The sequence below is a fragment of the Myotis daubentonii genome, chromosome 9 (assembly GCF_963259705.1).
Source record: "Myotis daubentonii chromosome 9, mMyoDau2.1, whole genome shotgun sequence".
In the NCBI taxonomy this organism is placed as follows: domain Eukaryota; kingdom Metazoa; phylum Chordata; class Mammalia; order Chiroptera; family Vespertilionidae; genus Myotis; species Myotis daubentonii.
Window position 1 is genome coordinate 41,698,978 of NC_081848.1, and position 27,409 is coordinate 41,726,386.

The following is a 27,409-nucleotide window of genomic DNA, read 5'->3' on the forward strand; positions in this document are numbered from 1 at the left end:
GAATCATTGTTATTTTTCTTTTATGGCTTAAATGCATATCTGTATCCCTCTGAGCTCCTTGAATTTATAAAGAAAATCTAATTGGACAACTAGATCTTAATCCTCTAATTTACTAACTTAATTGCCTTTGTAAAATATTGGGGTGAACCTTAGCTGCTCTAAAAAAAATAGTCTTAATTTTAAAAACTTTTAAAGATAATCCAAGAAAAAAACGGGGATTCTGGGATGAAGAGTGATCCCAAATGTAAGCCAGCAAAATCTTATTCTGTTTTTCTTGACCAGATCCAAGTTGGAAAGTTAGAGTGAAGTTCCTTGCTTTTCTAATAAGTTAAAAGTAACTTATTTTGTATAGTGCTATACAGTTAAGAAAATACTTTATCATGATTATTTTCCTAACAACTACATGAGGTTGGTCTTTTTTTTTTTTTAATTGTTTTATTGCTTAAAGTATTACAGAGAGTATTATATATGTTTTTTTTTCTCCCCTAGCTTCCCATACCCCCCAGTGTCTTGTGTCCATTGGTTATGCTCATATGCATGCATACAAGTCCTTTGGTTGATCTCTTGCCCCCTCCCCCCACCCCCCAACCCTCCCCAGCCTTCCCACCGTAGTTTGACAGTCTGTTCGATGTTGTGAGGTTGGTCATTTTCATTCTCTTTTATACTTGACTAGAAGCCTGGTGACTAGAATTCGTGCACCAATGGGGTCCCTCAGCTTGGCCTACGGGATCAGGCTGAAACCAGCTCTCTGACGTCCCCTGAGAGGTCCCAGATTGCAAGAGGGCACAGGCCAGGCCGAGGGACTCCACCAGTGCACAATCGGGGCTGGGGAGAGACATGGGAGGTTGACCAGCTCGGGAGGGAACATGGGAGGGCTCTAGGGCGTGTCTGGTCCATCTCGCTCAGTCCCAATCAGCTGGACCCCAGCAGTAGCTAACCTACCAGTCTGAGTGTCTGCCCCCTGGTGGTCAGTGCATGTCATAGTGAGTGGTTGAGCGGCCTTAGCTTATCATTAGCATATTACGCTTTGATTGGTTGACTGGCCGACTGGCCAACCAGACACTTAGCATCCTATCTAATAATAGACAAACATGGTAATTAACTGTACCTTCGCTACTCTTCCCATTGGCTAATCAGGGCGATATGCAAATTAACCGCCAACCAAGATGGCGGCCGGTAGCCATGCAACTGAAGCAAGCAGGAGGCTTGCTTGCTCCAGTGATGGAGGAAGCCAAGGTTCCCCACCTGCCGCGGCCCGGCTCTGAGCTCCGAAAACAACAAAGTTTCAATTATAGAAGCTAAACCAGCCGTGGGCAAACTACGGCCCGCGGGCCATATCCGGCCCTTTTGAAATGAATAAAACTAAAAAAAAAAAGACCGTACCCTTTTATGTAATGATGTTTACTTTGAATTTATATTAGTTCACACAAACACTCCATCCATGCTTTTGTTCCGGCCCTCCGGTCCAGTTTAAGAACCCATTGTGGCCCTCGAGTCAAAAAGTTTGCCCACCCCTGAGCTAAACAAACCCCAGATACCTACTTTCAGCAGGCCATGGCCACAGAGCTGGAGCCGGCTCTTAGCTCCAGTGACGGCAACAAAGTTTCAATTATAGAAGCTAAACAAACTCCAGATACCTCCTTTCAGCAGACCGTGGCCTCAGAGCTGGAGCAAGCAGGAGTGGCTCTCAGCTCCAGTGATGGCAACAAAGTTTCAATTATAGAAGGTAAATAAATCCCAGAGTAAAAAAAAAAAAGAAAAAGAGGAGAGGCTGGGAGCTTCAGTCGCCGGCCAGCCTGAAAATGGCCCTCAGCCCCTTACCCAGATTGGCCAGGTGTCCCAGTGGGGACCTCCACCCTAAAGGGGGTGTGGTCAGCCTGAAAACAGCCATCAGCCCCTCATCCAGGCTGGCCAGGCACCCCAGTGGGGACCCCCACCCTGAAGGGGGTGTGACCAGCTGCAAACAGCCATCAGCCCCTCACCCAGGCTGGCCAGGCACCCCAGTGGGGACCCCCACCCTGATCCGGGACACCATTTAGGGCAAACCAGCTGGCCCCCACCCATGCACCAGGCCTCTATCCTATATAGTAAAAGGGTAATATGCAGACTGACCCTAACAGCAAAAAGACTTGGAATGACTGGTCACTATGACACACACTGACCACCAGGGGGCAGACGCTCAATGCAGGAGCTGCCCTCTGGTGGTCAGTGCACTCGCACATGGGGGAGCTCTGCTCAGCCACAAGCCAGGCTGATGGCTGCTAGTACAGCGGTGGTGGTGGGAGCCTCTCCTGCCTCCTCAGCAGCGCTAAGGATGTCCGACTGCAGCTTAGGTCTGCTCCCCGCTGGCAAGTGGACATCCCCCAAGGGCTGCCGGGCTGCCAGAGGGTTGTCTGATTGCCAGCTTAGGCCCAATCCCCCGGGGAGCAGGCCTAAGCCAGCAGGTGGTCATCCCCTGCCGGGGTCCAGCCCCAGCGGGTCCAGGGGTCCCCAAAGGTGTGGACGGAGTCGGCGAAGAAGGAAGGACACGGAGACAGTGTTCAGTTGATCAGCAGCCTAGCCAGGATCTCCAGCCAGGATCTCCAGCCAAGTTCTGGTCTGGATCTCCAGAAACGTTCTGCTTCGGATCTCCAGCCAGGTTCTGTGGCCATGTTCCCTCGCTAGGTTCTCCAGCCAGGTTCTGTCCAGGTTCTCCAGCCAGGTTCAGTCACCAGGTTCTAGTCAGGTTCTCTTGCCAATTTCTGTAGTCAGGTTCAGTCCAGGATCTTTTGCCATGTTCTCTCCAGCGAAGTTCTTCTGTCTGTAGGTTCTGTGTAGGTTCTGTCTTCTTGGCTCTCTTCTAAGTTCTGTCTCTTTCTGTCTTGTTACATCTGTATTTATACCAGTTTGATTCAATCCTATCAATCTCTATTACAAAGGTTAGGGCGTTTCTTATCTCCATTCCAGGGAGTAAAGATTATGTAGCTTAAGCATGACTGTTCGTAGTTAAAGTGATTAATTACCCACCTGGCACTTAGTTGAGGGGTTTTATCCCCTCCCTGACTTCAGGGAAAAATCCCTACCTGGGGAAACAACCTTTCTCGGAGAGGTGACCTTGGTTAAAACACACAGCACTAAGGGGAGCAAACATATTAAGAACAGTATGCTATATATGCCAGGTCCCTTGAAACAGCAAGGATGGACCGGCTCCCGGCAATCCCCCAAGGGGTCCCAGACTGCGAGAGGGCACAGGCCGGGCTGAGGGACCCCCACCGCCCTGAGTGCACAAATTTTTGTGCACTGGGCCTCTAGTATTATATAGGATGAAATAGAAAATCAAAGAGGTTGTGTTATTTTTCCAGGATCCCATAGCTAAGAATGGTAGAATTGGAGTTCAGATACAGGTCTTCTGACTTCTAAGTCCATAATATCATGTCCTGTTGTATCTTACATTTGGTGTCTCTTGGTGTCCACTATAGCTAAATCTCAGTCTCCACACCATTTAAGTATGTTATATTTTTTAATCTGAATCTGAATGACATTTTAAGTTTCTAGCAAAGAAAGAACTATTAGGAAAGTATCCATTAATAGGTTATTATTTATTATGAACTCTAAACTTTTCTGTTTTTATTGAATATTAGTGTCTATCAATAGATAGTAGTGTTTTATTTTTATTTAAAAATGACATAAAAGCACAAATAAAAAAATCATCTCTATTCCCAACTGTTATTGTAGTATAGAAAGTTAGAAAATGTTACTACAAGCACAAAAATCCTTGAAATGTTGGATATCAATAAAATACAGTTGTTTTTTCTCCTACATTCATAAGTGCCTCACCCTGTTCAACATCTGCAGAACTAAATTATTAAATTACTAAAATACTGTATGGCCAAATTGAGCAGGCACTGTAATTTGGAGGGGTTTTTTTCCCCTATATTTTTCTTCTCTGGGAAATCAAATTGTAAGTTTTCTGTTTCCGTAGGAAGGTTTTTGAGCAGGTATTGCTGACATGCATTTTTAGATTTCAAAGCAAAGACCTAATGCAATCTCTATTCCAAATGTATTGAATGTTAAACATGTATAAATCATACAGTCTGAACCTTATCTGAATCCTGTATTTCCCCTTTGAACATTCCTAATAATCAGTTATCTAGTGTCTGCTGTACAGAATAGAGGTAAAGAACTTTGGCCCTGGAATTAGACTACCTGAGTTCAAATCCTAGTTCCACTGTTGTTAGCTATGCATGTTAAATTAGCTAATATAAGTGAAGGGCTTAATAGAGTGCCTGGCTCATAGTAAGTAGTAACTACATTATTAGTTATTCAGTAACAGTGTATTCACTACCTCCCCAAATAGTCCTTACCATTGACAAGCAGTTTTGGGGTGGGGTGGTGGGGGGAGTGTTAATCCTCACCTGAGGATATTTTTCCATTGATATTTAGAGAGTGGGCCCTGACCGGTTTGACTCAATGGATAGAGCATCGGCCTGTGGACTCAAGGGTCCCTGGTTTGATTCCCGTCAAGGGCATGTACCTTGGTCGCTGGCACATCCCCAGTAGGAGGTGTGCAGGAGGCAGCAGATCGATGGTTCTCTCTCATCAATGTTTCTAACTCTCTATCCCTCTCTCTTCCTCTCTGTAAAAAATTAATAAAATATATTTTAAAAAATAGAGAGTGGAAGGAAGGGGGGAGACAGAGAGAGAAACATCGATGTGCGAGAGACACATCAATTGGTTGCCTCCCGAATGTGTCCAGATCGGGAACGGAGGTCAAGCCTGCAACTACGTACATGCCCTTTACCAGCATCAAACCCAGGACCCTTCAGTCTGCAGGTTGATGCTCTATTCAATGAGCCAAACCGGCTAGGGCCATTGACAAACAGTTTTGATATTATTCCTAACTTCATCAAAAATAGGAATTAAGTAAATTAATGTCTGTTCGTTTCAAATGTATATTTCCTGTTTTATTAAGGAAATAACCTTTTATTCTTAAGTTTGCTGAGAATTAGGAACAGGTGTTAAATTTTATCAAATGCCTTTTTTGCCTTCCTTTCATTAATGTACTGGATTACATTATAGGTTTCATAGTATTGACTCAGTCTCATAATCTGGAGTAAATCCAGCTTGATCTGATTATAATGAGATTTATACATAATGAAAATTAAGTATCTGTTTTAGGCTAATTAATTATGCTTATTTTTTCATCTATATTCAGACTTCATAGAGAAGCAATAATATTCTATACAGCTCACCAGTCTCTCTGTGTTTAATAGGCAGAAAACCAAGGAAATGGACTGATGGAGCACCACTTTGAGCTCCATGTAGACAAGGTTAAAGGGCTGGTCCCTCTTCAGGCCACAGTCTGGGGAGAAGCAGATTGTTATGTTCAGTACTACTTTCCAGTTCAAGATTCACAATCCAGTGTGTTAAAAGGACCTGAATTCCTTGAAAATGGTAGGTGGAGGAGATTAGGCCTTCTCATTCTTGTTTAATTCTTTTACTGGATATACTTAGGAATTTTTTCTTCCTGAGTGAATTTTGTGTTCCTCAAAAATTAGTCTTACCCGGGCAAAACAGGAGATAGGCTAAGTGTTTATTTTACTTTTTTAAAAATTTTTTTGGTAACTTTTTATTTTAATTTGGCTTCAAATTTATGGAAAAGTTGTAAAAATAGTACAAAGAACTTCTGTGTATCCTTTCTAGATCCATCAGATTATTTACATTTTGTCCCATCTTATATCATTTGCATGCCTACTCATTCTTTTTTTTTAACGTTTTTATTGATTTCCAAGAGAATGAGAGAGAGATAGAAACATTGATGGGAGAGAAACATCAATCAGCTGCCTTCTGCACATCCCTTACTGGGGATCAGGCTAGCGACCAGGGCATGTGCCCTGACCAGGAATCGAACCAGTGACCTCCTGGTGCATGGGTCAACACTCAACCACTGAGCCACACCAGCCAGGCAGCCTACTCAATCTTATCATCTATAAACATACAATTGATCCTCATTGTCCATGGAACTTAGGTTCTATAATGTCTATAAGAACACCAATTTTAAAAATACTGAACCATTGCTCCTGGGGGAAATATGTACATATATATACCTCACATATATCATAATCTTTTAAATTTTATTTTCAATTATAGTTTACATTCAATATTATTTTGTTTTAGTTTCAGGTGTACAGCATAGTAGCTCATAAATCTTAAAGCCTAAAAACAACTTATTCTGGTCGATTCTATTTTCTTTATTTTACAATTAAGGAAACAAGGTTCAGAAATGTGAAATGACTAAGGCCACCTCACTAACAATTGCCAAGGTTGACGTTCATGCCCTGTCCACTGGCCCCACAGCTTCTTGCATTATACTGCACTGTCTCCTACCATATCTATCTTGTCATTTCTGAGAGCTAAAATAAGGAAGCAGAGTATTGCTTTTTTTTTACCTCATCTTGAAATGAGTAAGTCAGGTGACTCAAACTTTTTTGCCATTCTGAGCATGTCAGAAATAACTGGGGAAGCACTACCAGTGTTGGTTTTAGGGTTTAAATAACAGACTCGTACCCTAAATATATAAAGAACTTTATAAATCAACTAGGGGCCCGGTGCACGAAATTCGTGCACTGGGTGTGTGTGGGGGGCGGGGAGTGTCCCTCAGCCCAGCCTGCCCCCTCTCACATACTGGGAGCCCTCAGGCATTGACCCCCATCACCCTCCAATCGCAGGATCGGCCCCTTGCCCAGGCCTGACGCCTCTGACAGAGGTGTCAGGCCTGGGCAGGGGACCCTCATTTCCCCCCATCACTGGTTCTGCCCCCAGCCCCCTCTGATTACTGGCTCTGCCCCTTGCCCAGGCCTGATGCCTCAGCCAGAGGCATAGACCCCCATAACCCTCTGATCTCCTGATCGGCCCTTGCCCAGGCCTGACGCCTCCGCCAGAGGTGTCAGGCTTGGACAGGGGACTCCCATCTCCCCCCGATCACTGGTTCTGGCCCCCGCCCAGGCCTGAGGCCTCTGGCCCAGGAATCATGCCTGGGCAGGGGACCCCCATCTCCCTCTGATCGCTTGCTCCACCCCCCGCCCAAGCCTGACGCTTCTGACCCAGGCTTCAGGCCTGGGCAAGGGGACCATCATATCCCCCCAATCCCCGGCTCCGCCCCCCGCCCAGGCCTGATGCCTCGGCCAGAGGAGTTGACCCTCATCACCCTCTGATCACCAATCACCGGATCGGCCCCTTGACCAGGCCTGAGGCCTCCGGCAGAGGTGTCAGGCCTGGGCAGGGGACCCCCAGCTCCCCGTGGTTGCAGGCTCCGCCCCTGCCCAGGCCTAACGCCTCTGGCTGAGGCGTCCGGCTCGGGCAGCGGGGACCCGCAGCTGCAGCGGCCCCGCGATCGTGGGCTCCGCTTTAGGCCCAGGCAAGGGACCCCTAGCTCCCGGGACTGCCAGCTTCGACTGTGCCCAGCTCCCATCGCTGGCTCCACCCCTACTTCCTGCTATCACTGGCCAGGGCGGCAAAGGCGCCTGATTCTCCAATCATGGCTAGGGGGCAGGGCAAAGGCGGCCCCAGGGCCGCCTTTGCCCTGCCCCCCAGCTCTTAGCTCCCCCCTGGGTTTCCGATCACTGTCAGTGGCAGGGGGCTTCTTCCTGCTTTCCCTTTCGCCTCCCTGCATTGTGCCTACATATGCAAATTAACCGCCATCTTGTTGGCAGTTAACTGCCAATCATAGTTGGCAGTTAATTTGCATATAGCCCTGATTAGCCAATGAAAAGGGTATCGTCGTACGCCAATTACCATTTTTCTCTTTTATTAGTGTAGATAATAGAAAGACAATCCAATTAAAAATGGGCAGAGATCTCAAAACATTTCTCCAAATTCATATAAATGGTCAATAAGCTCATGAAAAGATACTCAACATCATTAGTCATTTGGGGAATGGAAATCAAAACCACCACAAGATACCACTAAGATGGCTATAATTTTTTAAAAAAAAGAAAGAGCCCTAGCTGCTTTAGCTCAGTAGATAGAGCGTCCGCCTGCAGACTAAAGGGTCCCAGGTTCAGTTCTGGCCAAGGGCACGTGCTGGGGTTGCAGGCTTGATCCCCTCATTGGGGGGCATGCAGGAGGCAGCTAATCAATGATTCTCTCTCATCATTGATGTTTCTATCTCCTTATACCTCTCCCTTCCTCTCTGAAATCAATAAAAATATATTTCAAAAAAATTTTAAAAAGACTAATAAGTGTTGGTGAAGATGTGGAGAAAGTGAAACCCTCATTCATTGCCCACCAACAAAGGGACCTTTTACTTCTGTATTATGATGAGATCTTAGGTACCATAACTACTAGAGAAATGGACCTTGATAGGACTTACAGTCTGGAGATAATAGATTCTGGCTCCAGGTCTGTGACCTACTAGCTCTAAGACCTTCAGGTTCACCATGTAACCCAAGGTGTTCATTCATATCCTCATCTATGAAGTAGGAGTAATAATACCTCCTTTGATTTCTTTATAGGAATATTGTGAGGATAAAATTGAAAAATATTGGACATTAACATACTGTCTTACTACGTATAAAACACTAAATGATGTGTTGATTGTTCTGAATTGCTTTTCTTTTCCAAAGGAATCACTCTGAGGCCTTTCAGATCTGCAACCACACTCTGTGTTCCAGATCCCATCTTTAATAGTCAGCACCATCACTCTCTCCTGTTGCCAACAGAAGTTCCAGTGCAAAGGCTCCTACTCAGTGCCTTCTCTGCACAAGCACTTGTGCCCGGAGGTGGAGTCCACTTTGAAATCTGGTGCAGGTAGTGTGGAGAACCCAATCCTGTGCTTAGGAAGGAAATACACAAGCATAGAGCATCCTTCCCATAACTAGTCTAGGTTGAATTATAAGGAAGCTAAGCAGTCCCTTCTGCCGTGTTTTATATTATTTGTGTTTGTTAATGATTGTTGAATAGATTATTGAAATCTATTCAATTATTAGGCTCTTGGAAGCAGTTGTATCTTACACTTCTAACCACTACATATAAGTGAAATTCCATCAGTTTTACCTCCTGTTCTCTCAAATGTATCAGTCATCTTTTTCTGATTATCTTACTGCCTTATTTACTTCAGGCCCACATTAGATCATGCCTAAATTAATGTAATGGCCTTCTTATAATCTGTTCATCCCACCACCAGAAGAGTATCCTTCATAAATATAAATCCACTCATGTCACAAACTTTGGCAATTTCCAGAAAAAATAATGGCATTAAAACTGGTGTTCAAACTCCTCCTTTGCATCCCCATCCCCAAGAAGCCAACTAAAATGACTAAGAGAGTATAATTCTAAAAGGAGAGAAACCAACATCAGGAACAGAAGTAGGGAAGGGTACAGCCACTTGCCAGAACCTTTTCCTAAATAGAATCAGGTGGAAATTAGGTTTGATAACTTTGTGATCTAAGAATGGGATGTTTTAAGATGAGAGTGAAATGGTGTAGGTACCAAAAGATCCTCATACACCTCCAAATTTGAGGGGCTTGGGCCTGAAGACGAAGAAATTTAGACTGCTCCACCTAGAACCACTCTGCTACTGCAGGATGGATACTTTCAGGAGCGGCTGCTCCCAAAGGTCCAAGCCAGATGCAGATACCTCAAACAGAACGCCTGTGGGAAGCTGGGCTTTATCCTGAACACAGAGTAATTTATGGGGTTCCATCTCCACGTAATGGGCAATAAATCCAGCCAGACACAACCACAGCTGTATACCACAAATACAGGTCGGGCTCCAAAGTTGATCCCTAGAGCAGACTGAATCATTTATCTGCCTAATTCTTCCAACTGACAGCTTGTGCTTTTGTGGCTTTCAGATACTATTATCCTAATGTGAGAGACCAGATGGTCGCCAAAGGAACCTTGCCATTATCGAGGATCTGTGCCATGGTAACCATGCAGCACCGTGAGGATGTGGGAATGCAGACCTTTAACCTCCCTTTAACCCCCAGGCTTGAGAATAGGAAAGAATTGAGGAACCAGTCATCAGGTAATTGAGGACTGTTTTTGTTTTTCCCTTTCAAAATCAGTATGCATAAATATCTCTTTTTCCCTAAATTAATGTTTCATCACATGTTGTGATATTCACCCTTCTAAGAATCTGATTAAAACTCTGAGGCCCCTTCTGTTAGAAAAATTAGTGTAGAATATACACTCCAAATTTTGCATACAGCTTTAGAAAATTTATAGTTCCACACACTGTCTACATAAATGTTGCTTGTCTCATTTCACCTTTAAATTCAGCAAGTGTTGAATAAACTCTCGCAGCCTAAATCCTAAGTATTAGATAGATGTACTCAGAGAATTATTATTCCAAGGCAACATAAGCAGATGTGGGATTGGTGGAATATATTTATATGAACTAGGAATTCACTGTAATAGAGGAGAAGGTTAGGATTTAAAGTTGGAAGGAATTAATTAGAATTTGAAATTTTGAATTCTATCCTAATGGTTCCATTAGGATGACCCAACCTCCAAGTACATAACTTAATAGATGAATAGGATTAGCCTCCTAAATTAAGTTATGGTATGAGCTTTCTGGAGAGTATCTGTGAAACAAAAGGTTTTATCTTGCCGTGGTTAAGATTATTTCCTCCTGATGCTCACTGATCAGCTTGTTCTGTTGTTCCTTAAAAAATAAAAAAAAGATGGTATGTGAAGGGTGGTGGCAGGAGGGTAATAGGAATTTGAGTTTAAAAGAAGAAAAGCTAGAGCTCATCTCAATTCTGTAAATAACTAGGAGTTTAGTAAACCTGGATTTAAGTTCTGCCTCTGATAGTTGTATAATCTTGGCAGGCAATTGTATCTCTGAGCCATATATTCTTGAATATAAAGTATAAATAGTAACTACTATTATGTGTGTTTTTTTAAATATATATTTTTTTACTTCGGAGAGGAAGGGAGAGGGAGAAAGAGATAGAAACATCAGTGTTGAGAGAGAATCATTGATTGGCTGCCTCCTGCATGCCCCACACTAGGGATAGAGCCCACAACCAGGGCATGTGTTCTGACCAGGAATTGAACCATGACCTCCTGGTTCATAGGTCGACAGTCAGCCACTGAGCCACACCAGCCGGGCTATCTTTATTAATCCTATAGTACAATAATTTAATGTGATTCTGACCATGGGCAGATCCTCTCACTGCTAAGGACCCTTATTGTTCATTAGGATTATAGAGTTTATTCTCTTCCTTCCTTCCTAACCAAAATTTGGGGCTTGATAGAACCGAGATTCTTCCAACCCACCTTTTTATATTTTGTTTTCCTTTTTTCTGATTCTTCAGGTTTACTAGATGTGGGCCTGAGGTACAGGCGTACTCCAAGGACAGCAGAGGGAGTTCTTGCTGGCCGAGCTGTCTCTATCTCAGTCCAGATTATCAGAGCCTGTGGTCTGCAAGCAGCAGCCAAGTAAGTTCCCTTAAAAAGCAATTCTCAAACATTTTCCCACTGCAGTCCACAAGATTTACAATGCTCAGATACACAAACTTTCTTATGTACAATTTCCAGCTCATTAACCACAACTCTACTTTTTTTGTTGTTTTTATAAGAAAGCATATAAGAATATAAGTGAATAAATAGTTGCAAACTCTGCTATTTTTTAACTATTATCAGCAATTTAGTTCCTCAACCTTGTCCAACAACTTTATCCTTAACCCTACTTAAGCACTTAATACCCACGGTCATACTCTACACCCTCGAAACATGCCAGGACCAGTCATTGATACTCTTCTGTAATCTCAAGTTCTGTCTCTGAATAGCAGCTTCTATTTTTCTAGTTTGTTCACCTTCAAGTCACTTCTCAATACAGAAGCCAGTTATCCCATGAAAACTTAAGTCAGATCTTGACACATCTCTATTTTATTAGACACGTCTCTATTTGGAACCCACCAATGACTTTCCATATTGGTCAAAGTAAAAGCTAAACTCCTTAAAATGGCGGTAAGGCCCCACATGATCTGACTCCATTATCTTTATGACTCATCTCTTTTTGCTAGTCTCCCCTCTGCTTATTCCACTCTGGCCCTCTTACTGCTTCTGAACACACCAAGCTCATTTTCCTCTTAGGGCCTTTGTCTTAACTGTTTTCTCCACCTGGAACACTTTTTCTGTATATAAGCAGCTTGGCCCTCTTTGCCTCCTTCAGGTCTTAACTCATTTTTTTGGTTGATTTTTCTTTGTTAAATGGCATTTAAATATACACAATAAATATCAAAAATATAAGTCTTTGTTTTACTGTGGTTGCAAATAGCAAAAAAATTCTATATGTGACACGGCTCCAGAGTTAAGTTAGGGTTTTTCAAAATGCTGACACACCGAGCTCAAAAGGTTCGCCATCACTGTTCTATACCAATGTATAGGTTTTTTCGATTACTACCATTTGTATAGATAATTAATGTTACATTTATTAACCAGTAGAATATAGTAAAATCAGAAACAAGTTTTACATGGCCTCTATTGAAGAAGAAATTCTTGGTACTCTCAACTTATTCCTCCTTTGAATCTTCACTCTGGTATCCAGATTGCAGGTGCTCTGAAGTGAGCCTTCTCACTTGCTCGGTGGTTAGAGCGCGTGGGAGGCAACCAGTCTCTCTCTCTCTCTCTCTCTCTCTCTTTCTCTCCCTCTCTCCCTCTCCCCCCCTCCTCTTCCTTCCTCCCACTCTCTATAAAAATCAATGAAAAAAATATCCTCAAAGCAAAGCCCCACTTCCTTAAACACACATTCCTTCAAATCACCTAACATGAGCCCAGTGCTGTAAGTCCTTTCTGAGACCTACTTACTAAGGTGCCCTATGATTCCCACAGTGTGTGTTCAGTAGTGTGTTCTCCCTATTACAGTGAGCACTGAACCCAACTTGTTCAGTTGTAGTTGGTTCCTGGTAGCCTTTGGCTAAAGTACACTGGCCAAACAATGAAGTGTCTGTGAAGTGTCACTCTGGTGTGGATGACTGCTGTCTCTTCCCACCCACCCACACATACACACTGAAACCAGATTACTAAGAAAACACACTGTGGCACTGCCAAAAGCCTAGAGAGGAAATATGGTCGCTTAATGTTCTTGCCTCACAGAAACGGTGGAGATGTTTTCTGAGCAGGCAAGCTGATTTTTTATATTTCTTTCTCCTCCTGCCCACTCTTTTCCCTACAGGGCTTTGGCTGAGCAGGAACCCTCTCTACAGTTCAGTGCATCAGTAGGGGTCAATGCCTTTGTCACCGTTCATCTCTCCTTCCTGCCCAAGGGAGAACAGCGCCAAACCCGCCCTGTGGCCTGTACCTTCTGCCCTGAGTTCTCCCATCACACCGAGTTCTCATGTAACTTAGTAACTCAGCACTGCAGTGGAGAGGCCTGTTTCCTGGCAGAGCTGTTGGAGTTTGCAGAGGTCACTTTTGCCATTTATCATGAAGATACCAAGTCAGGTGAGCACCAAATGGCTCATCACAATCATAATTAAAAGGGACTCTGTTTTGAATGATATGTCTTTCCTAGAAGATACATGCTGAAGTATTTAGGGATGAGGAGTTATATTCTCTGCAACTTAACTTCTGAAGGGTATAATGAAAATAAGTAGAATATGTATTGACTATGTGTATGTGTGAGAATGTAGAGAAAGATAAATGTGTCCGGATGTTAGTGGGTAAATCTAGGTGAATTTCATTGTACTATTCTTGAAGACTTTCTATATGCCTGAATTTTTTCAAAATAAAATTATTTAAAATTACACACACACTCATTCATATATGACTAATTTAATTAAAACCATTTAAAGGGCATTTGATTGGAGCAAGATGATCTCTAATGCATCTTCTAACACTAAGATTTAGTGAGTATAAATGAAGGATTATGTGAATATACTGTAAATACAAACTCTTCGGTCAGTAGATCCCCAAGTAATTTCTATTTTTTGTTTGATTTGACAGCCAGTGATATAACCAGTATCCAGTCATTAAAAAAGTATCTGCTTGGAGTAGTAAAGGTTCCAACAAAAGAATTGCTAATCAAGAGGTCTGGTAAGGATCCTAGATTATCACTTTTTAATCCTACCTTTCCCATTCACTTCCCTGTAAGAGACCATCTGTCTAACTGCCATAAAATGTGCAAAAAAAAATATGATCCTGTAACACATGCTTCTGAATTCTCCCAGATACCTCAAAAGTTTTCTCAAAAGCATTTTAAACCCTTGCTGGTATTTAGAGCATAGGCCTACATAACAGTGGGTCACAGGTTTGATTCCTGCTCAGGGGCATGTAGGGGTGGCAGGTTCGGTCCCCAGCCATGTGCAGGAGGCAACCAAGCAATGTGTCTCTCACATCAATGTCTCTCTCTCTCTTCCTCCCTCTCTCCCTCTCCCTCTCTCTCTTCCTTTCTTTTCCTCTGTTCCTCCCTCCCTCCTTCCTTCCCTTCCAACTCTCTCTAAAAAAACAAAGGAAACAATATCCTCAGGTGAGGATTAACAAAAAAGAAAAGAAAGGGCATTTTAAGTCTTCTCCTAATTATTTCAAAGTTTTTCTAATAAAGTAAAGAAGCTCAAAACATTGTACTGTCATCTTCCTCTAGGAAAAATAATGATAATGATACTAATAATAAATATGGTGATATCTATTACATTATATAGCACTTGGTAAAATGCCGGGGTCCAACCCCAGCAGGTCCAGGGGTTCCCAAAGGCGTAGACGGAGTCGGCGAAGAAGGAAGGACACGGAGACAGTGTTCAGTTGATCAGCAGCCTAGCCAGGATCTCTAGCCCGGATCTCCAGCCAAGTTCTGGTCTGGATCTCCAGAGAGGTTCTGCTTCGGATCTCCAGCGAGGTTCTGTAGCCATGTTCCCTCGCTAGGCTCTCCAGCCAGGCTCCGTCCAGGCTCTCCAGCCAGGTTCTGTCCAGGTACTCCAGTCAGGTTCAGTCACCAGGTTCTAGTCAGTTCTCTTGCCAATTTCTGTAGTCAGGTTCAGTCCAGGATCCCTTGCCATGTTCTCTCCAGCGAAGCTCTTCCATCTCCAGGTCCCGCATAGGTTCTATCTTCTGAATTCTGTCTGAAGTTCTGAGTGTTTCTGTCTTGTTACAACTGTATTTATACCAGTTGATTCAATCCTATCAATCTCTATTACAAAGGTTAGGGCGTTTCTTATCTCCATTCCAGGGAGAAAAGATTATGTAGTTTAAGCATGATTGTTCGTAGTTAAAGGGATTAATTACCCGCCTCGCATTTAGTTGAGGGGTTTTATTCCCTCCCTAACTTCAGGGGAAAATCCCTACCTGGGGATTCAACCTTTCTCGGAGAGGTGACCTTGGTTAAAACACAGCGCCAAGAAGGTGAGCAAACATATTAAGAACCGTATGCCATATATGCCAGGTCCCTTGAAACAGCAAGGATGGACCGGCTCCCGGCAGTAAAATACTTTCTTAACTCTTGTTTAAGACTGGCAGGGGTACAGGATCTTATTTTCATTTGACAGATGACAGAAAAGTTAGGCTCATAGAGGTGATTTGCAAATACCACACAGCTAGTGAGTGGCAGTACTGGAAATCAAATCCAGATTTTCCCATTCTTTTTTTCTAAATTATTTTCATTTGGTGAAAAAGGAATAAGGACATGAGGTGAAGATACAACCACCAAGGCAGTTGGGAATTAGTGGTCCTATCCTACTTATTACTAGCCTGGTGACCTTGACAAAATGACCTTGTCCTCTGGGCCCCAGTTTTCTTAGCTCATGGATGGAGACAGTCTGTAGGTGGGAATTGATTAAATAGGATAACATTGACACATAATAAGCACTCAGTAAATGTTTTCCTTCTCTTGTCCATTTTCCTCCCTAGGGTTATGTAATCTAGTTTCCAAAATTCTGTCACACAGCTCCCTGAGCAATACTCTAATAAGCAGGCACTGTGTGCCTGGCAGAGAGAAGTCTGTACAACTTAATAATAGAGTTTAACTCTCACTTCTGTCACTTACTGTTTGTGATCTAGAAAAAGTTCCTTTATCTCTCAGATCCATAGTTTCCTCATCTGAAAATTAGGAATAATAAGATCAACTATGCAAGATTATTGAACCAGTCAATGAAATTATACATGTAAAGGATCTTGGCACATAGGAAACCTCAGTTTCTCTCCTGAAACTTACTACAGAGTTTGTCAGGCAATAGGCACCATCTGGGAAATTTCATATTTACAAATTAGATTTAACCCCTTGGAAATAAACCTTTTAGACAGTTTGGGATATATCTTTGTCTTTGTTTTCAGAGTTATTCTAAACTGAACTTTCTATTTTCTTTCCTCCTGCCAATAATCTCAATTATTGAATCACAGAGCAACAGGAACCATCTAATCTAGCAGTTTTTAATTGCTGAAATGGTGTGAAAATTAGTGTGTGTGTGTGTGTGTGTGCATTTGTGTGATTTTCTGGGGGTAATAACCAAAGGGATCTGTAACCAAAAAATGTTAAGAACCACTATGTTGTGGGGAAATTAGTAACCAGAAGGGAGAAGGTACTAAAGCTAAGGCCATAAGTTCTTAGACTGACAAAGCCTAAAGGAGTCTTAGAGATCAACATATTTAGCGTCCTCAGTGTACGGATGAAAACTAGGAAGGCTCAGAAAAATTAAAGGCTTTTTCCAAAAGTCACAAAGCCATAAGTGATCTTTGGCAAATTAATTTCAACAAGTCTAAATATTCTCATCTATAAAGTATAATTAATGAAACCTTTCTCATAAAATTGTTGTGAATATTATTATACCAATCCACAGTCTGTTTTATATAATTGTGAATTCCAAAAAGCTTCGAAATCAAGTTTTTTATTAACTCATTAAACTGCAAATCTGACCTCAACTGACAGACTAGTCTTTATTTATGACTTACGCAGCTTCCTGATTATATGAAGTTTTATTAGAACACATAATGCCCAATATTTACATATTGTGTATGGCCACTTTACACAACAACAAGGTAGCTGAGCAGTTGAAACAGACTATATGGCCTAAAGTCTAAAATATTTAGTCTGGCTTTTTGCAGAATAAGTTTACCAACCCTGACTTACATGACCACTGACCATTATATAATATTTTGTTTATGTACCATATTATCTTTCTAAAATATGAAAAATTCTAAATTCAGAAACAAATCTGGCCCTAAGGGTTTCAGATAAGATATTGTAAACCTATAGTATAGGTGGAATGTAGACTGGAACCAGTTAGACCTGGGTTCAAATACTAGCTCTACCACTTGGTAGCTATAACAACTTGGACAGGTCTCTGGGTTTCCATTTTTTCTTCTACAAAATAGGGATTCTTATCCCAGTTAATCCTCAGAATTTCACAGGGTTATCAGGAGAATGAAATTTAGTAATATATATATAAAACTAGGGGAATTTCTGACACATAGTAAATACTCAATAGAGAAGCTGTTATTATTTTGAAATCTAATTCCTGGTCCTTGGTATATGTTCACTAAGTGGCAGTTCCCTGGAACTAGACCCCAAATCTCCTGATTGCTTGTCCCTTGCCTTTTTCATTATATTATCCTATAGCCTATATAAAAAAAGGCTAATATGCAAATTGCCCCCTCAGGAGTTCAACCAATCAGGAGTTCAACCACTCGCTATGATGTGCACTGACCACCAGGGAGTGACACGGAATGAAGGAAGGCCCTGGCAGGCAGCCAGAAGGCCTCCATTGGCCCTGATTGCTGGCCAGCCTAAGAACCCTACCCATGCATGAATTTCATGCGCTGGGCATCTAGTAACATCATAATAACATTTCAGGTCTTGTGTAGTACTTCTCTTTGAAAGCTTTTCTAAAACCACTATCATTTAATAATCATAACAACTTTGTCTGGTAGGCAAGATCAGCAGTAATTTTCCCATTTGTCAGGTAAGGAAAACAAAGCTGAGAGAAATAAATGGCTTACCCAGATTGACCATTAGTTTTGGGCTGAGCCAAGGAGAGAATTTAGATCTTTCAACTCCTAGACTTTGGTCTTCAACCTGTTCTCATTGCCTTTCAGTGGTCAGATGAAACAAACTACAATGCACTGTTCAGTATATGTTTTCTGTTCTATCTTGGGCTAGGCCAGTGGTCGGCAAACTCATTAGTCAGCAGAGCCAAATATCAACAGTACAACGATTAAAATTTCTTTTGAGAGCCAAATTTTCCAACTTAAACTATGTAGGTAGGTACATTGTTACTAATTTAATTAGAGTACTCCTAAGGCTTAGGAAGAGCCACACTCAAGGGGCCAAAGAGCCACAGTTTGCCGACCACGGGGCTAGGGTAAAGGTGGCTCTGGGGTGGATAATGGGTAAGTCTTTGTACTTTTAGGACAATAATTGAAAATGTTTTCTCCCATAAGGGATCACAGGATGGTATCCTATTGTTTTACCAGAAGATGGAGCCATGCCTCATGGCTTGGAGCTCATGCAGAAGATTGTGGGTGGTCTGGAGCTTTCAGTTTCCTTCACCCATCCTGGAGACAGAGAACGGGTGTTAGAAGCTGCTGAACTATTGGGCTGGAGCTTTGAGAATAACCTGAAGGATCTTGTCAAGATGGATGAGGAGGAGCCAGCCACTATCACCATCTCCACACCACGGCTCTGGCTGCCCGTCCATTGTGTGCTGCTTGCTGGCCAGAAGCACATTCATAAGAGCACATATTGCTACCTCCGCTACAAGTTGTATGATCATGAATGCTTTTGGACTCCTCTCAGGAAACCTAAGGAATCTACAAACCAAAAGCAGGTCATAGTTACTTTTAAGGCATCCAAAAAAGCAGAAATCTTTAGGGGCCCGTCACTGCTTTGGTACTTCAGGGAGGAGAGATTAGAGATCCAAGTGTGGCGGGCTTATGGCAATGAAAATGTGGAGAGGCCCCACAATACGGACAGCTGGATTGGCTCAGCCTATGTGGACCTGTCCAGACTTGGGGAGAGGACAGCAAGGACACTGACTATCAGTGGTAAGTTAAGAACCAGCCTCAGCTCTTGTGGTCTGAGCACCTGCTCTATGACAAGCACTATGTGACATACCCTCTCAGACATTTTATTTGATCCAGCAATCCTGTGAGGTAGGTATTAGACCCATTTTATAGTCATGAAAATGGAGGCTCACAGAGGTTGGGTAACTGCCCAGGATCATGGGAAATGTTCTTTCCATTATTGTGTGCTGAAGATTAATAGTAACTTAGTGATGTTTCTCATAACTAAAGAGATTCCAAAAAGAGGTTTGCTGGCTGCTTTAAAAAGAGCATTATCTCCTGACAATCTACCTTCATTGAATCACCACAGCTCTAAGAACTGGCTCTGAACTTAGTAATTTTAGAGTACATCCAAATATATCAGATTTTTGCACCTAACGTACTGCCTACAACATTGTAAGCACTCAGTTAATATGTATGACGTAATGAGTAAATTTAGGGGACTACTGTAATCAATCACTTCTGTAAGAACTTATATGATAATCTAGAATCCTAGTTTTTTAAATACACTGAAAAGCATACCTGCTAATGAAACTAGGATATCCTTTCTCTCTGGTCAGCAGATTTTGAAATCATAAAGAAAATCAATATAGTACATTGGTTCACAGACAGAAAGGAAAAAGGTAACATTATACAAGTGGCATTATGTGCTGGGTACTTTCCTTTCAAACATTTGTTCAATACATGATAAATGTACTGGGCCCTGGGAACTCAGATGTGTAGGAAATAATGCTGACCTCAATAAAGTAGTAAATACACAATTACAGTGAAGCATACAAACTATGAAGAAGGTTTTCTCAGTGGTGCTAAGGGAGCACAGGGGTTCAGCATCTCTTTAGTTCAAGGACATCTCGGAAAAAGACCCAGGTTTCAAAGAATTTAGGAATAAGCCAAGAAAAGTGGGAAACAAGGGTGTTTTAAAAGGGTGTGTGTGGAGACACAGAGGCCTGAAGCAGTTTGATACATTTTAGGCACTATAAGTAATTTGGTGCTGCTGAATCATAGGATACACAGGTTGGGAAATGATGGGAGATGAAACTAGAGAGGTGGGCAAGAATATGATGTTGAAGGCCTCTTCTAAGCAGAAGAGTTTGGAGAGCTATGGAAAACTATAATGGGTTCTGTATAGAACAGTGACATAGCTTTGCATGCTAGAAAAAATAAGTCTAGCAACTATAGTGCATAATAAATGGAGATGACCAGACTAGATTTTTTACAAACATGATATTTATCCATCTCATATATATGTAAGGTTGTTATTTCCCTACCTAAAAATAGAAAAAGACAGGAAAGGTGCCATCTCCCCCCGTAAAGATGCTTTATTGATTTTTGGAGAGAGAGAGAGAGAGATACCTCAATGTGAGAGCGCCAGGCATGTGCCCTGACCGGGAATCAACCAACCCAGCCAGGGCAGGAAAGGTTCCATCTTATGCTATCTGTAAATCAGTTAACTGTATTTTCCTGAATTGAAATGAGTCTACTAAAGCAAACTTTGGGCTTCTGAAAGAAACACTAGTGCCTTATGCTTTATAAATAAAATCTCATTGAATATCCAGCAAGCCAATAAAGCTCATATCCCTGAATTTAAACCTGCCACTTATTGGAAAAGTCATCTTTGCAGGGTACTTAACCCCTCTGAGATTCTGGCACACAAAAAAACAGTCAACAAATACTGATTTCTTACTTTCTTGCCTCCTCTGCCACCGCCTCCTACTTCCCTTCCAAATGCTCTCCAAGTCTACTGCCAAAACGTATTTAGTTAGTGAAACAGGCTAAATTGAGTATCAGGGCAGCTTCCTGATGAGAAGAAGCCCTAAGAACAAGAGTCAGTGGGACATGTGGAAAAGAAGACAGGCCGCTCCTGATTTCATAAAAATCTTGGACTTGTAAGTGGCTTCAGAAGTCATCAAAGCCTAGTTGCCCCTCAGCACATGAATCCCTTCCACAACAGCTCTGCCTGTAGTCATTTGGCTTTGTCTTCAATTCTAAGCTCTCACTACTTTCCCTTATTGGAGATAGTGCGTGACAAGGGGGATGGGGAGTGTTGGGGGAGTTAAAAATTTTCACAATGTATAGTAACTTCACAGGTTTTTTTGCAAATTGGTATGTTGGGGCCTGTACGTCTACAAAAGGAAAGAGGGACCACAAGCACCCTCTTTGAGCATCTCTTCCACGGTCATTGATTCCTGCTTGCTTAGGCTTATTCTCCTGTATTCTTTTGCAGGTGTGTATCCTCTATTTGGACGAAATGCTTCCAATCTCTCAGGAGCTGCCTTGCGAGTTCATGTGGTTCTTTCCTCTCTCCCCCCACACCCTGGGCCCACTCATGAGCTGGACTCCATGGACTGCAGCAGCCACAGTGAGTCTGAGCAACTCCCCAGAAGGAAGGATGAGATCCAACTCTCGGTACCACCTGACCACCAGAAGCCTCCCACCTGCACCCAGGTTCCCTGCGACAGCACCACAGCTGAAGTCTGCCCCGCCCAGGAGGGTCCTGCTGAATTGGATGGAACTTTTGCAGTCAGCATCCTGGTAGAAAGAGCAATGCACTTAAGCTTGAAAGGTATGCTCTACTCACTTATCCAGAAACATGTATCTTATTCCTCAGGCTGTGGTCATATCTTCACAGATCTTTCAAATCATGGCAGCATCTGCAAGAACTGTTAACCATCTTAATCAATAATTATTATATTTTCCAAGCCTAAAGCTTAAGCAACCTGAAAGCCTTTCCAAACATAAGTGGACCTTGTCAGTTATCCTAATTTTGCATATCATAAATTTCCCAGTCCAGAAACCTGAGTATCAGCTTAAATACTTTTCCTTAGTTACCATCAAATTGTAAAATTCATTAAATTGTTCTCTGACTTAATTTTCTTTTAGATCTCTTCCTTCTTTTCTATTGCTACCAACTCAGGCCTTCACTGTACACCAAGGGCAAGACTTTTTTTTGGTTTGGTTTGGTTTGGGGTTTGGTTTTGTTAATCCTCACCTGAGGATATTTCTCCATTGATTTTTTTAAAATATATTTTTATTGATTCCAGAGAGGAAGGGAAAGGAGTAGATAGAAACATCAGTGATGAGAGAGAATCATTGATTGGCTGCCTCCTCCACACCCCCCTACTGAGGATCAAGCCCTCAACCCAGGCATGTGCCCTTGACTGGAATCGAACCTGGGACCCTTCAGTCCGCAGGCCGACACTCTATCCACTGAGTATCCACTAGGGCTCCATTGATTTTTAGAGAGTGGAAAGGAGGGAGGGTGAGAGAGAGAGAGAGAGACATCAATTGGTTGCCTCCCCAAGACATTCCTACTGGGACTGAGGAACAAACCTGCAACCCAGGAAAATACCCTTGACCAGGAATCAAACTTTCAACCCTTCAGTGCTCGGGCCGATGCTCTACCACTGAGTGACACACGCCAGGGCAGGCCAAGAGTTTTTAACACTGGATTCATAAAACCCCCAAGGGAGCCAGGATAAAAATCAGGGTTGGTGAACTTGGATAGGAAAATAATTACACATCTTACTTTTATTAGTCTCTAACTCAGTGATTTTCAACAGGGGTTCTGGGATGAAGAGTGATCCCAAATGTAAGCCAGCAAAATCTTATTCTGTTTTTCTTGACCAGATCCATGTTGGAAAGTTAGAGTGAAGTTCCTCGCTTTTCTAATAAGTTAAAAGTAATTTATTTTGTATAGTGCGGTACAATTAAGAAAGTACTTTATCGTGATTATTTTCCTAACAACTACATGAAGTAGGTCATTTTCATTCTCTTTTATACTTGGCCTGGTGCACAAATTCATGCACTAGTGGGGTCCCTCAGCCTGGCCTGCGGGATCATGCTGAAACAGGCTCTCTGACATTCCCCAAGGGGTCCCGGGTTGTGAGAGGGTGCAGGCCAGGCCAAGGGACCCCACCGGTGTACGATCGTGGCCAGGGAGAGACGCAGGATGTTGGCCAGCCAGGTAGGGACTGCGAGAGGGCTCCAGGGCATGTCTAGCCCTTCTCGCTCAGTCCCGATTGGCCGGACCCCAGCAGCAAGCTAACCTACCAGTCAGGGTGTCTGCCCCCTGGTGGTCAGTGCTCATCATAGCAAGCGGTTGAGTGACCTTAGCATATCATTAGCATATTACACTTTGAATGGTTGAACGGCTGACTGGTTGACTGGACACTTAGCATATTAGGCTTTTATTATATAGGATACTGAAAATGTAAATGTCTCTCTCCACTAGGCTGTTTGTTCCTTGGGGACAAGGACTGTATGTTATTTCTGTATTCCAGAAATTCCTTGATCTTCACGATGTAGCTAAGCAAACATAATGCCTCTTATTTGTGAATATGATACTTAACACCTCTCTCATTTCTGGCATGAGTTACAAAATGTAAGTTACTTGTTATTTGACCTATTTCTGTTGGCCAGGTCAGAATAAGCATCAGAGTAGGCATCTGACTTTCAGACATCTCTCTTGGATCCTGATTCCCACCCACGCAGTGATAAACCTGTGTAGTCCTTCCCCCCACAACATTTATATGTCAGGCACTGTGCTGATCCCTGAGATTACAGCTCTTCCCATCATCCCTCTGAAATGTGCCTTCCAAATTATGATGTAATAGAAAGAGTTCTGGAATGAGAATCAGAAGATGGAGTTCTGCCCTAGCTGGTTTGGCTCAGCAGATAGTGTCGGCCTGCGGACTAAAGGGTCCTGGGTTCGACTGTGGTCAAGGGCACATTCCCAGGTTGCAGGCTTGATCCCCAGTAGGGAGTGTGCAGGAGGCAGCCAATCAATGATTCTCTCTCATCATTGATGTTTCTATCCATCTCTCCTCTCCCTTCTCTGAAATAATAAAAATGTATGTTAAGAAATTTTTTAAAAAAAGAAGATGGAGTTCTGGCTATAGCTGAGCCATTAACTTGATTGCTTTGGGCAAAGCCATTTCTCTTTTCCTCAACTGTAAAATGTGATCATCATACAAGATCATTGCTATGATTATCTTCAGAGTACAGCAGAATATAGAAGTCATGCCTCTCAGAATTGCAATTCGTCCTCTCTGCTGATATCTCTCAGAATTTTCCTGAGCAGATGTTGCTGTCTTCTGCTGGTATGCACTACAAGCAGACAGGGTAGTTTCTCTCTTCCAACCCTGGCAACCATCTATAAACAAAGAGCAGTGGAAATCTTTAGACCTTTAATAAGGGCCTTGTGCCTACTCTGCAATCTGGGCACTCTCACTCTGGTAAGGGAAGCACAGACACAAAGATCATAATAGACTACTGTGGGAACTGCCGGTATAGAGGCAGGTTCTCTTTCCCTAGCTGTGAAGATTTATGACATTTCATTAAAAGGAATCGGTTGAGTAGCTTGAAATCTCTAAGGAACTTGGGGGAGGTATGAAAGCTATGTCATGGAGAGTCCAGTTATAGGAAACTTCCTCCAGACATTTTAGACAATAAGGGTTTAATATAAAATTTTAAGGTACTTCAAGTCATTGGAATAGCTAGAGGAGTGGGTTTTAGGCTAAGCTTAACCACTAGATCTTTTAAGTTCAGAATCGTATGCCAAAACTTATTGTCACTATTACCACAGGGACTCTGAGCACCCAGCAACCAAACCCTGGAACAGAAAATTCAATGTCACCCTTGCTAATCGGAAAAGCAGAAGGAAAAGAAAGATGTCTTCTGCCTCATATCTGCCTTCCAAATCTGTTGTAATAGTGTCTAATTGCAAGAAGCCAATTATCATCCATACTCTAGCTGCAAAAGAGTCTGGGAAATGTCGTTGTTGCCCTTTCAGTCTTTACAGTAAAGGAATACAATACAGTAAAAGTAGGTGGGGATGGATGCTGACTGAGCATGTCAGTCCATATAAATATTGTTCAGTTTCACTAAAATAAAACCTTTAAGAAGATAACTCACTAGATAAAGGCACTATTGTGCCATTCTATGCATTTTCTATTTTTAATGATGGGTACTATATTAGTGATTTTCATTAACTGGTTTTTGCTTATTACCATTTTATTAGAATCTTCTTTCCTGCTCTTTCAAGAATATACTTGAAAACTGGTTTTGTCATGGTGTAAGCCAGTGGTTTATGTGTTACTTTGTTCCCCATATAGTTCTCCTCTGTATCTTTAGTGACTTTCTGATTCTAAAGCTTTTCTCCCTCCAGGTTCAGCCTTTCTCTAGGTTCTGCTTTGTTGGCAACCCTTACACATGCCTCAGCTCCCTCCTGCCTCGCAGGCACCACCAGATTTCACTTCCAGGGCTAGCATTCTTCTTCCTTCTTGTCAGTTCTCTTTCCCCAGGCCTCCTACAAAATCTCCACTCCCTTTCTCCCCTTATCACCCATTTTCTTTCTTTATTACTTATCTCCTGTAAGACAGTCTAAAAGTAATGCCATTTGGTCTGGTTGTGTGCTCCAAGGTGTTGAGAAGTTATGAGATTAAATAATATAATACGTCAATTTTTTACCAGGAGTTGGGGGGAAATTGTTTTTAGTTTAAACAAATCCTATATAATAAAAGCATAATATGCAAATCGACCGAACAGCGGAACAACCGGTCGCTATGATGTGTACTGACTCCCCACCAGGGGAGCACCGCTCAGCCAGAAGCCAGGCTCATGGCTGGCAAATCCAGCAGCAGTGGTGGGAGCCTCTCACATCTCCAAGGGAGCGCTAAGGAGCAGCAAGCCGAGCTCACGGCTGGCAAGCACAGTGGTGGTGGCAGGAGCCTCTCCTGCCTCCTCTACAGGTGGGCAGTAAGGAGCGAGGGGTCCCAGACTTCGAGAGGGATGTCTGACTGCCAGCTTAGACCTGATCCCCCCAGCCAGGCATAGGCCGGACTGAGGGACACACACACACCACCCCCTCTCCCCCGTCCCGCCGCGCCCCCCCCCCCAGTGCACAAATCTCATGCACCAGGCCTCTAGTAGAGCTGTTTTATGGAAGATAACATAAAAGCCTCATGGATTTTTAGGTTAAGTACAAGCCTCCTAGTAGATATGCTTATTGTTGCCCTTTAAAGGCAACAGAAACCCCAATACTTTATAGAGTTTAGTGTTTACTTTTCTCTGGATTATTGTTACTTTGGTGGAAAAGTTTGAAAAGAATTGGTCTATTCTAATGGAAACACTTTTGGTTGAGGAAAATACATCAAAGTAAAGTGGCAGGTACTTCTCTTTCGCTAAAAGAAAGCTGAAGTTGGAGAAATCTAACTGAAGGTATAAAGTTCAGTGATTCTGCCTAGAGAGTCGAGAGGCTTCTGAGAGTAGATGGTGGTTGAGCCCTTTTAATGGCTACTTATTAAGTGTTACACTGCTCATGGAGGAGAGTAAAATCAGCAATTCCTGACCATGGCCTGTTCATCAGTTTGCTTTCTGTCACAGGATAGCCTGAGGTCTTTGGAAGAGTAGTCACTGAAAGGAGCAGCCAGATAGAGAAGGAGCAGGGTGGTGCCTCAAAGATTAACTTCACCTATAAGGTGAAGTGAGAGTGTGCATTTGGGGAAACCTGGGGCTAGCTAGCCGCTAGACAGACAGAAGACAAATTGCTTAGAATCCACATATAGAATTTGTGTCTCTGGATCACATAAATAATGTTTAAAACGTACTTATTTTCTCACTCTTTTTCTCTTTTCTTCCCTTCCCTACATTTGTAATCCTGAGATTCATAGTGTTTTAGAGCTAAGAGGGAGCTTATGGAGTACATAGAGTCTAGTGGTCGCTCGTATTTAGCACTATCAAAAAGAACTTTGTACTTTCATTGAAATGTTCTATATCTTTACTGCCCGGTATGGTAACCACTAACTACATGTGGCTATTGAGCACTTGAAGTATGGCTAGAGCAACTGAGGAATTAAATTTTTAATATTATTTAATTTTCGTTAATTTAAAGTTGGACAGCTCAGTTAGACTATCTGGTATCATTAGCCATCTTCATTTTGCATTTGTTTTAAAAGAAAACAAATGACTGAGTCTCTTATGTTGGAAACCTAAAAATTTCCAGCATAGTACCCAGTGTTTTATATTCGTCAACTCTGTAGTGGAGGCATTATATTGATGTCTGGGAGCTTGGACTCTGGAGCCAGAATGCTTGAGTTCTACTGTATAATAAGTGTGTGGCCACTTAATAAATGTTTAATCTCCTGTACCCCAGTTTTTTCATCTGTTTAATGGGAATAATAACAATAATACCTACCTCAGAGGGTTGTTGTAAAGATTAAAGGAGTTAATACATATACATGTATTAGAACAGTACCTGGCACATAAGTGATATACGTGTTGCCTACTATTATTTATTTTTAACGTCTTAGGAGATGTATCATGTGCCCTATTTGAGGAAGCTGTGGCCTAGATAGACCTTTGTTCAAGGTCACACAGAATATATATGACAAAGCTAATAATTGATCACCTGACTCTTAAGTTTATGACTTTTTGC

General features: G+C 42.4%; 1 protein-coding gene across 7 annotated transcripts in view; it reads left to right on the plus strand.

Annotated features, from left to right (window-relative positions):
- Window positions 1–27,409, plus strand: part of C2CD3 (C2 domain containing 3 centriole elongation regulator) — a 123,365-nt gene that overhangs the window by 53,102 nt on the left and 42,854 nt on the right. For all 7 annotated transcript variants that reach the window (XM_059708451.1, XM_059708453.1, XM_059708452.1 and 4 more), the window contains 8 exons: window positions 5,253–5,433; window positions 8,604–8,787; window positions 9,834–10,006; window positions 11,301–11,424; window positions 13,163–13,431; window positions 13,933–14,022; window positions 18,355–18,957; window positions 21,200–21,538. In XM_059708451.1, coding sequence (XP_059564434.1) covers window positions 5,253–5,433; window positions 8,604–8,787; window positions 9,834–10,006; window positions 11,301–11,424; window positions 13,163–13,431; window positions 13,933–14,022; window positions 18,355–18,957; window positions 21,200–21,538 — 1,963 coding nt within the window. The remainder of the gene's footprint in view (window positions 1–5,252; window positions 5,434–8,603; window positions 8,788–9,833; window positions 10,007–11,300; window positions 11,425–13,162; window positions 13,432–13,932; window positions 14,023–18,354; window positions 18,958–21,199; window positions 21,539–27,409) is intronic.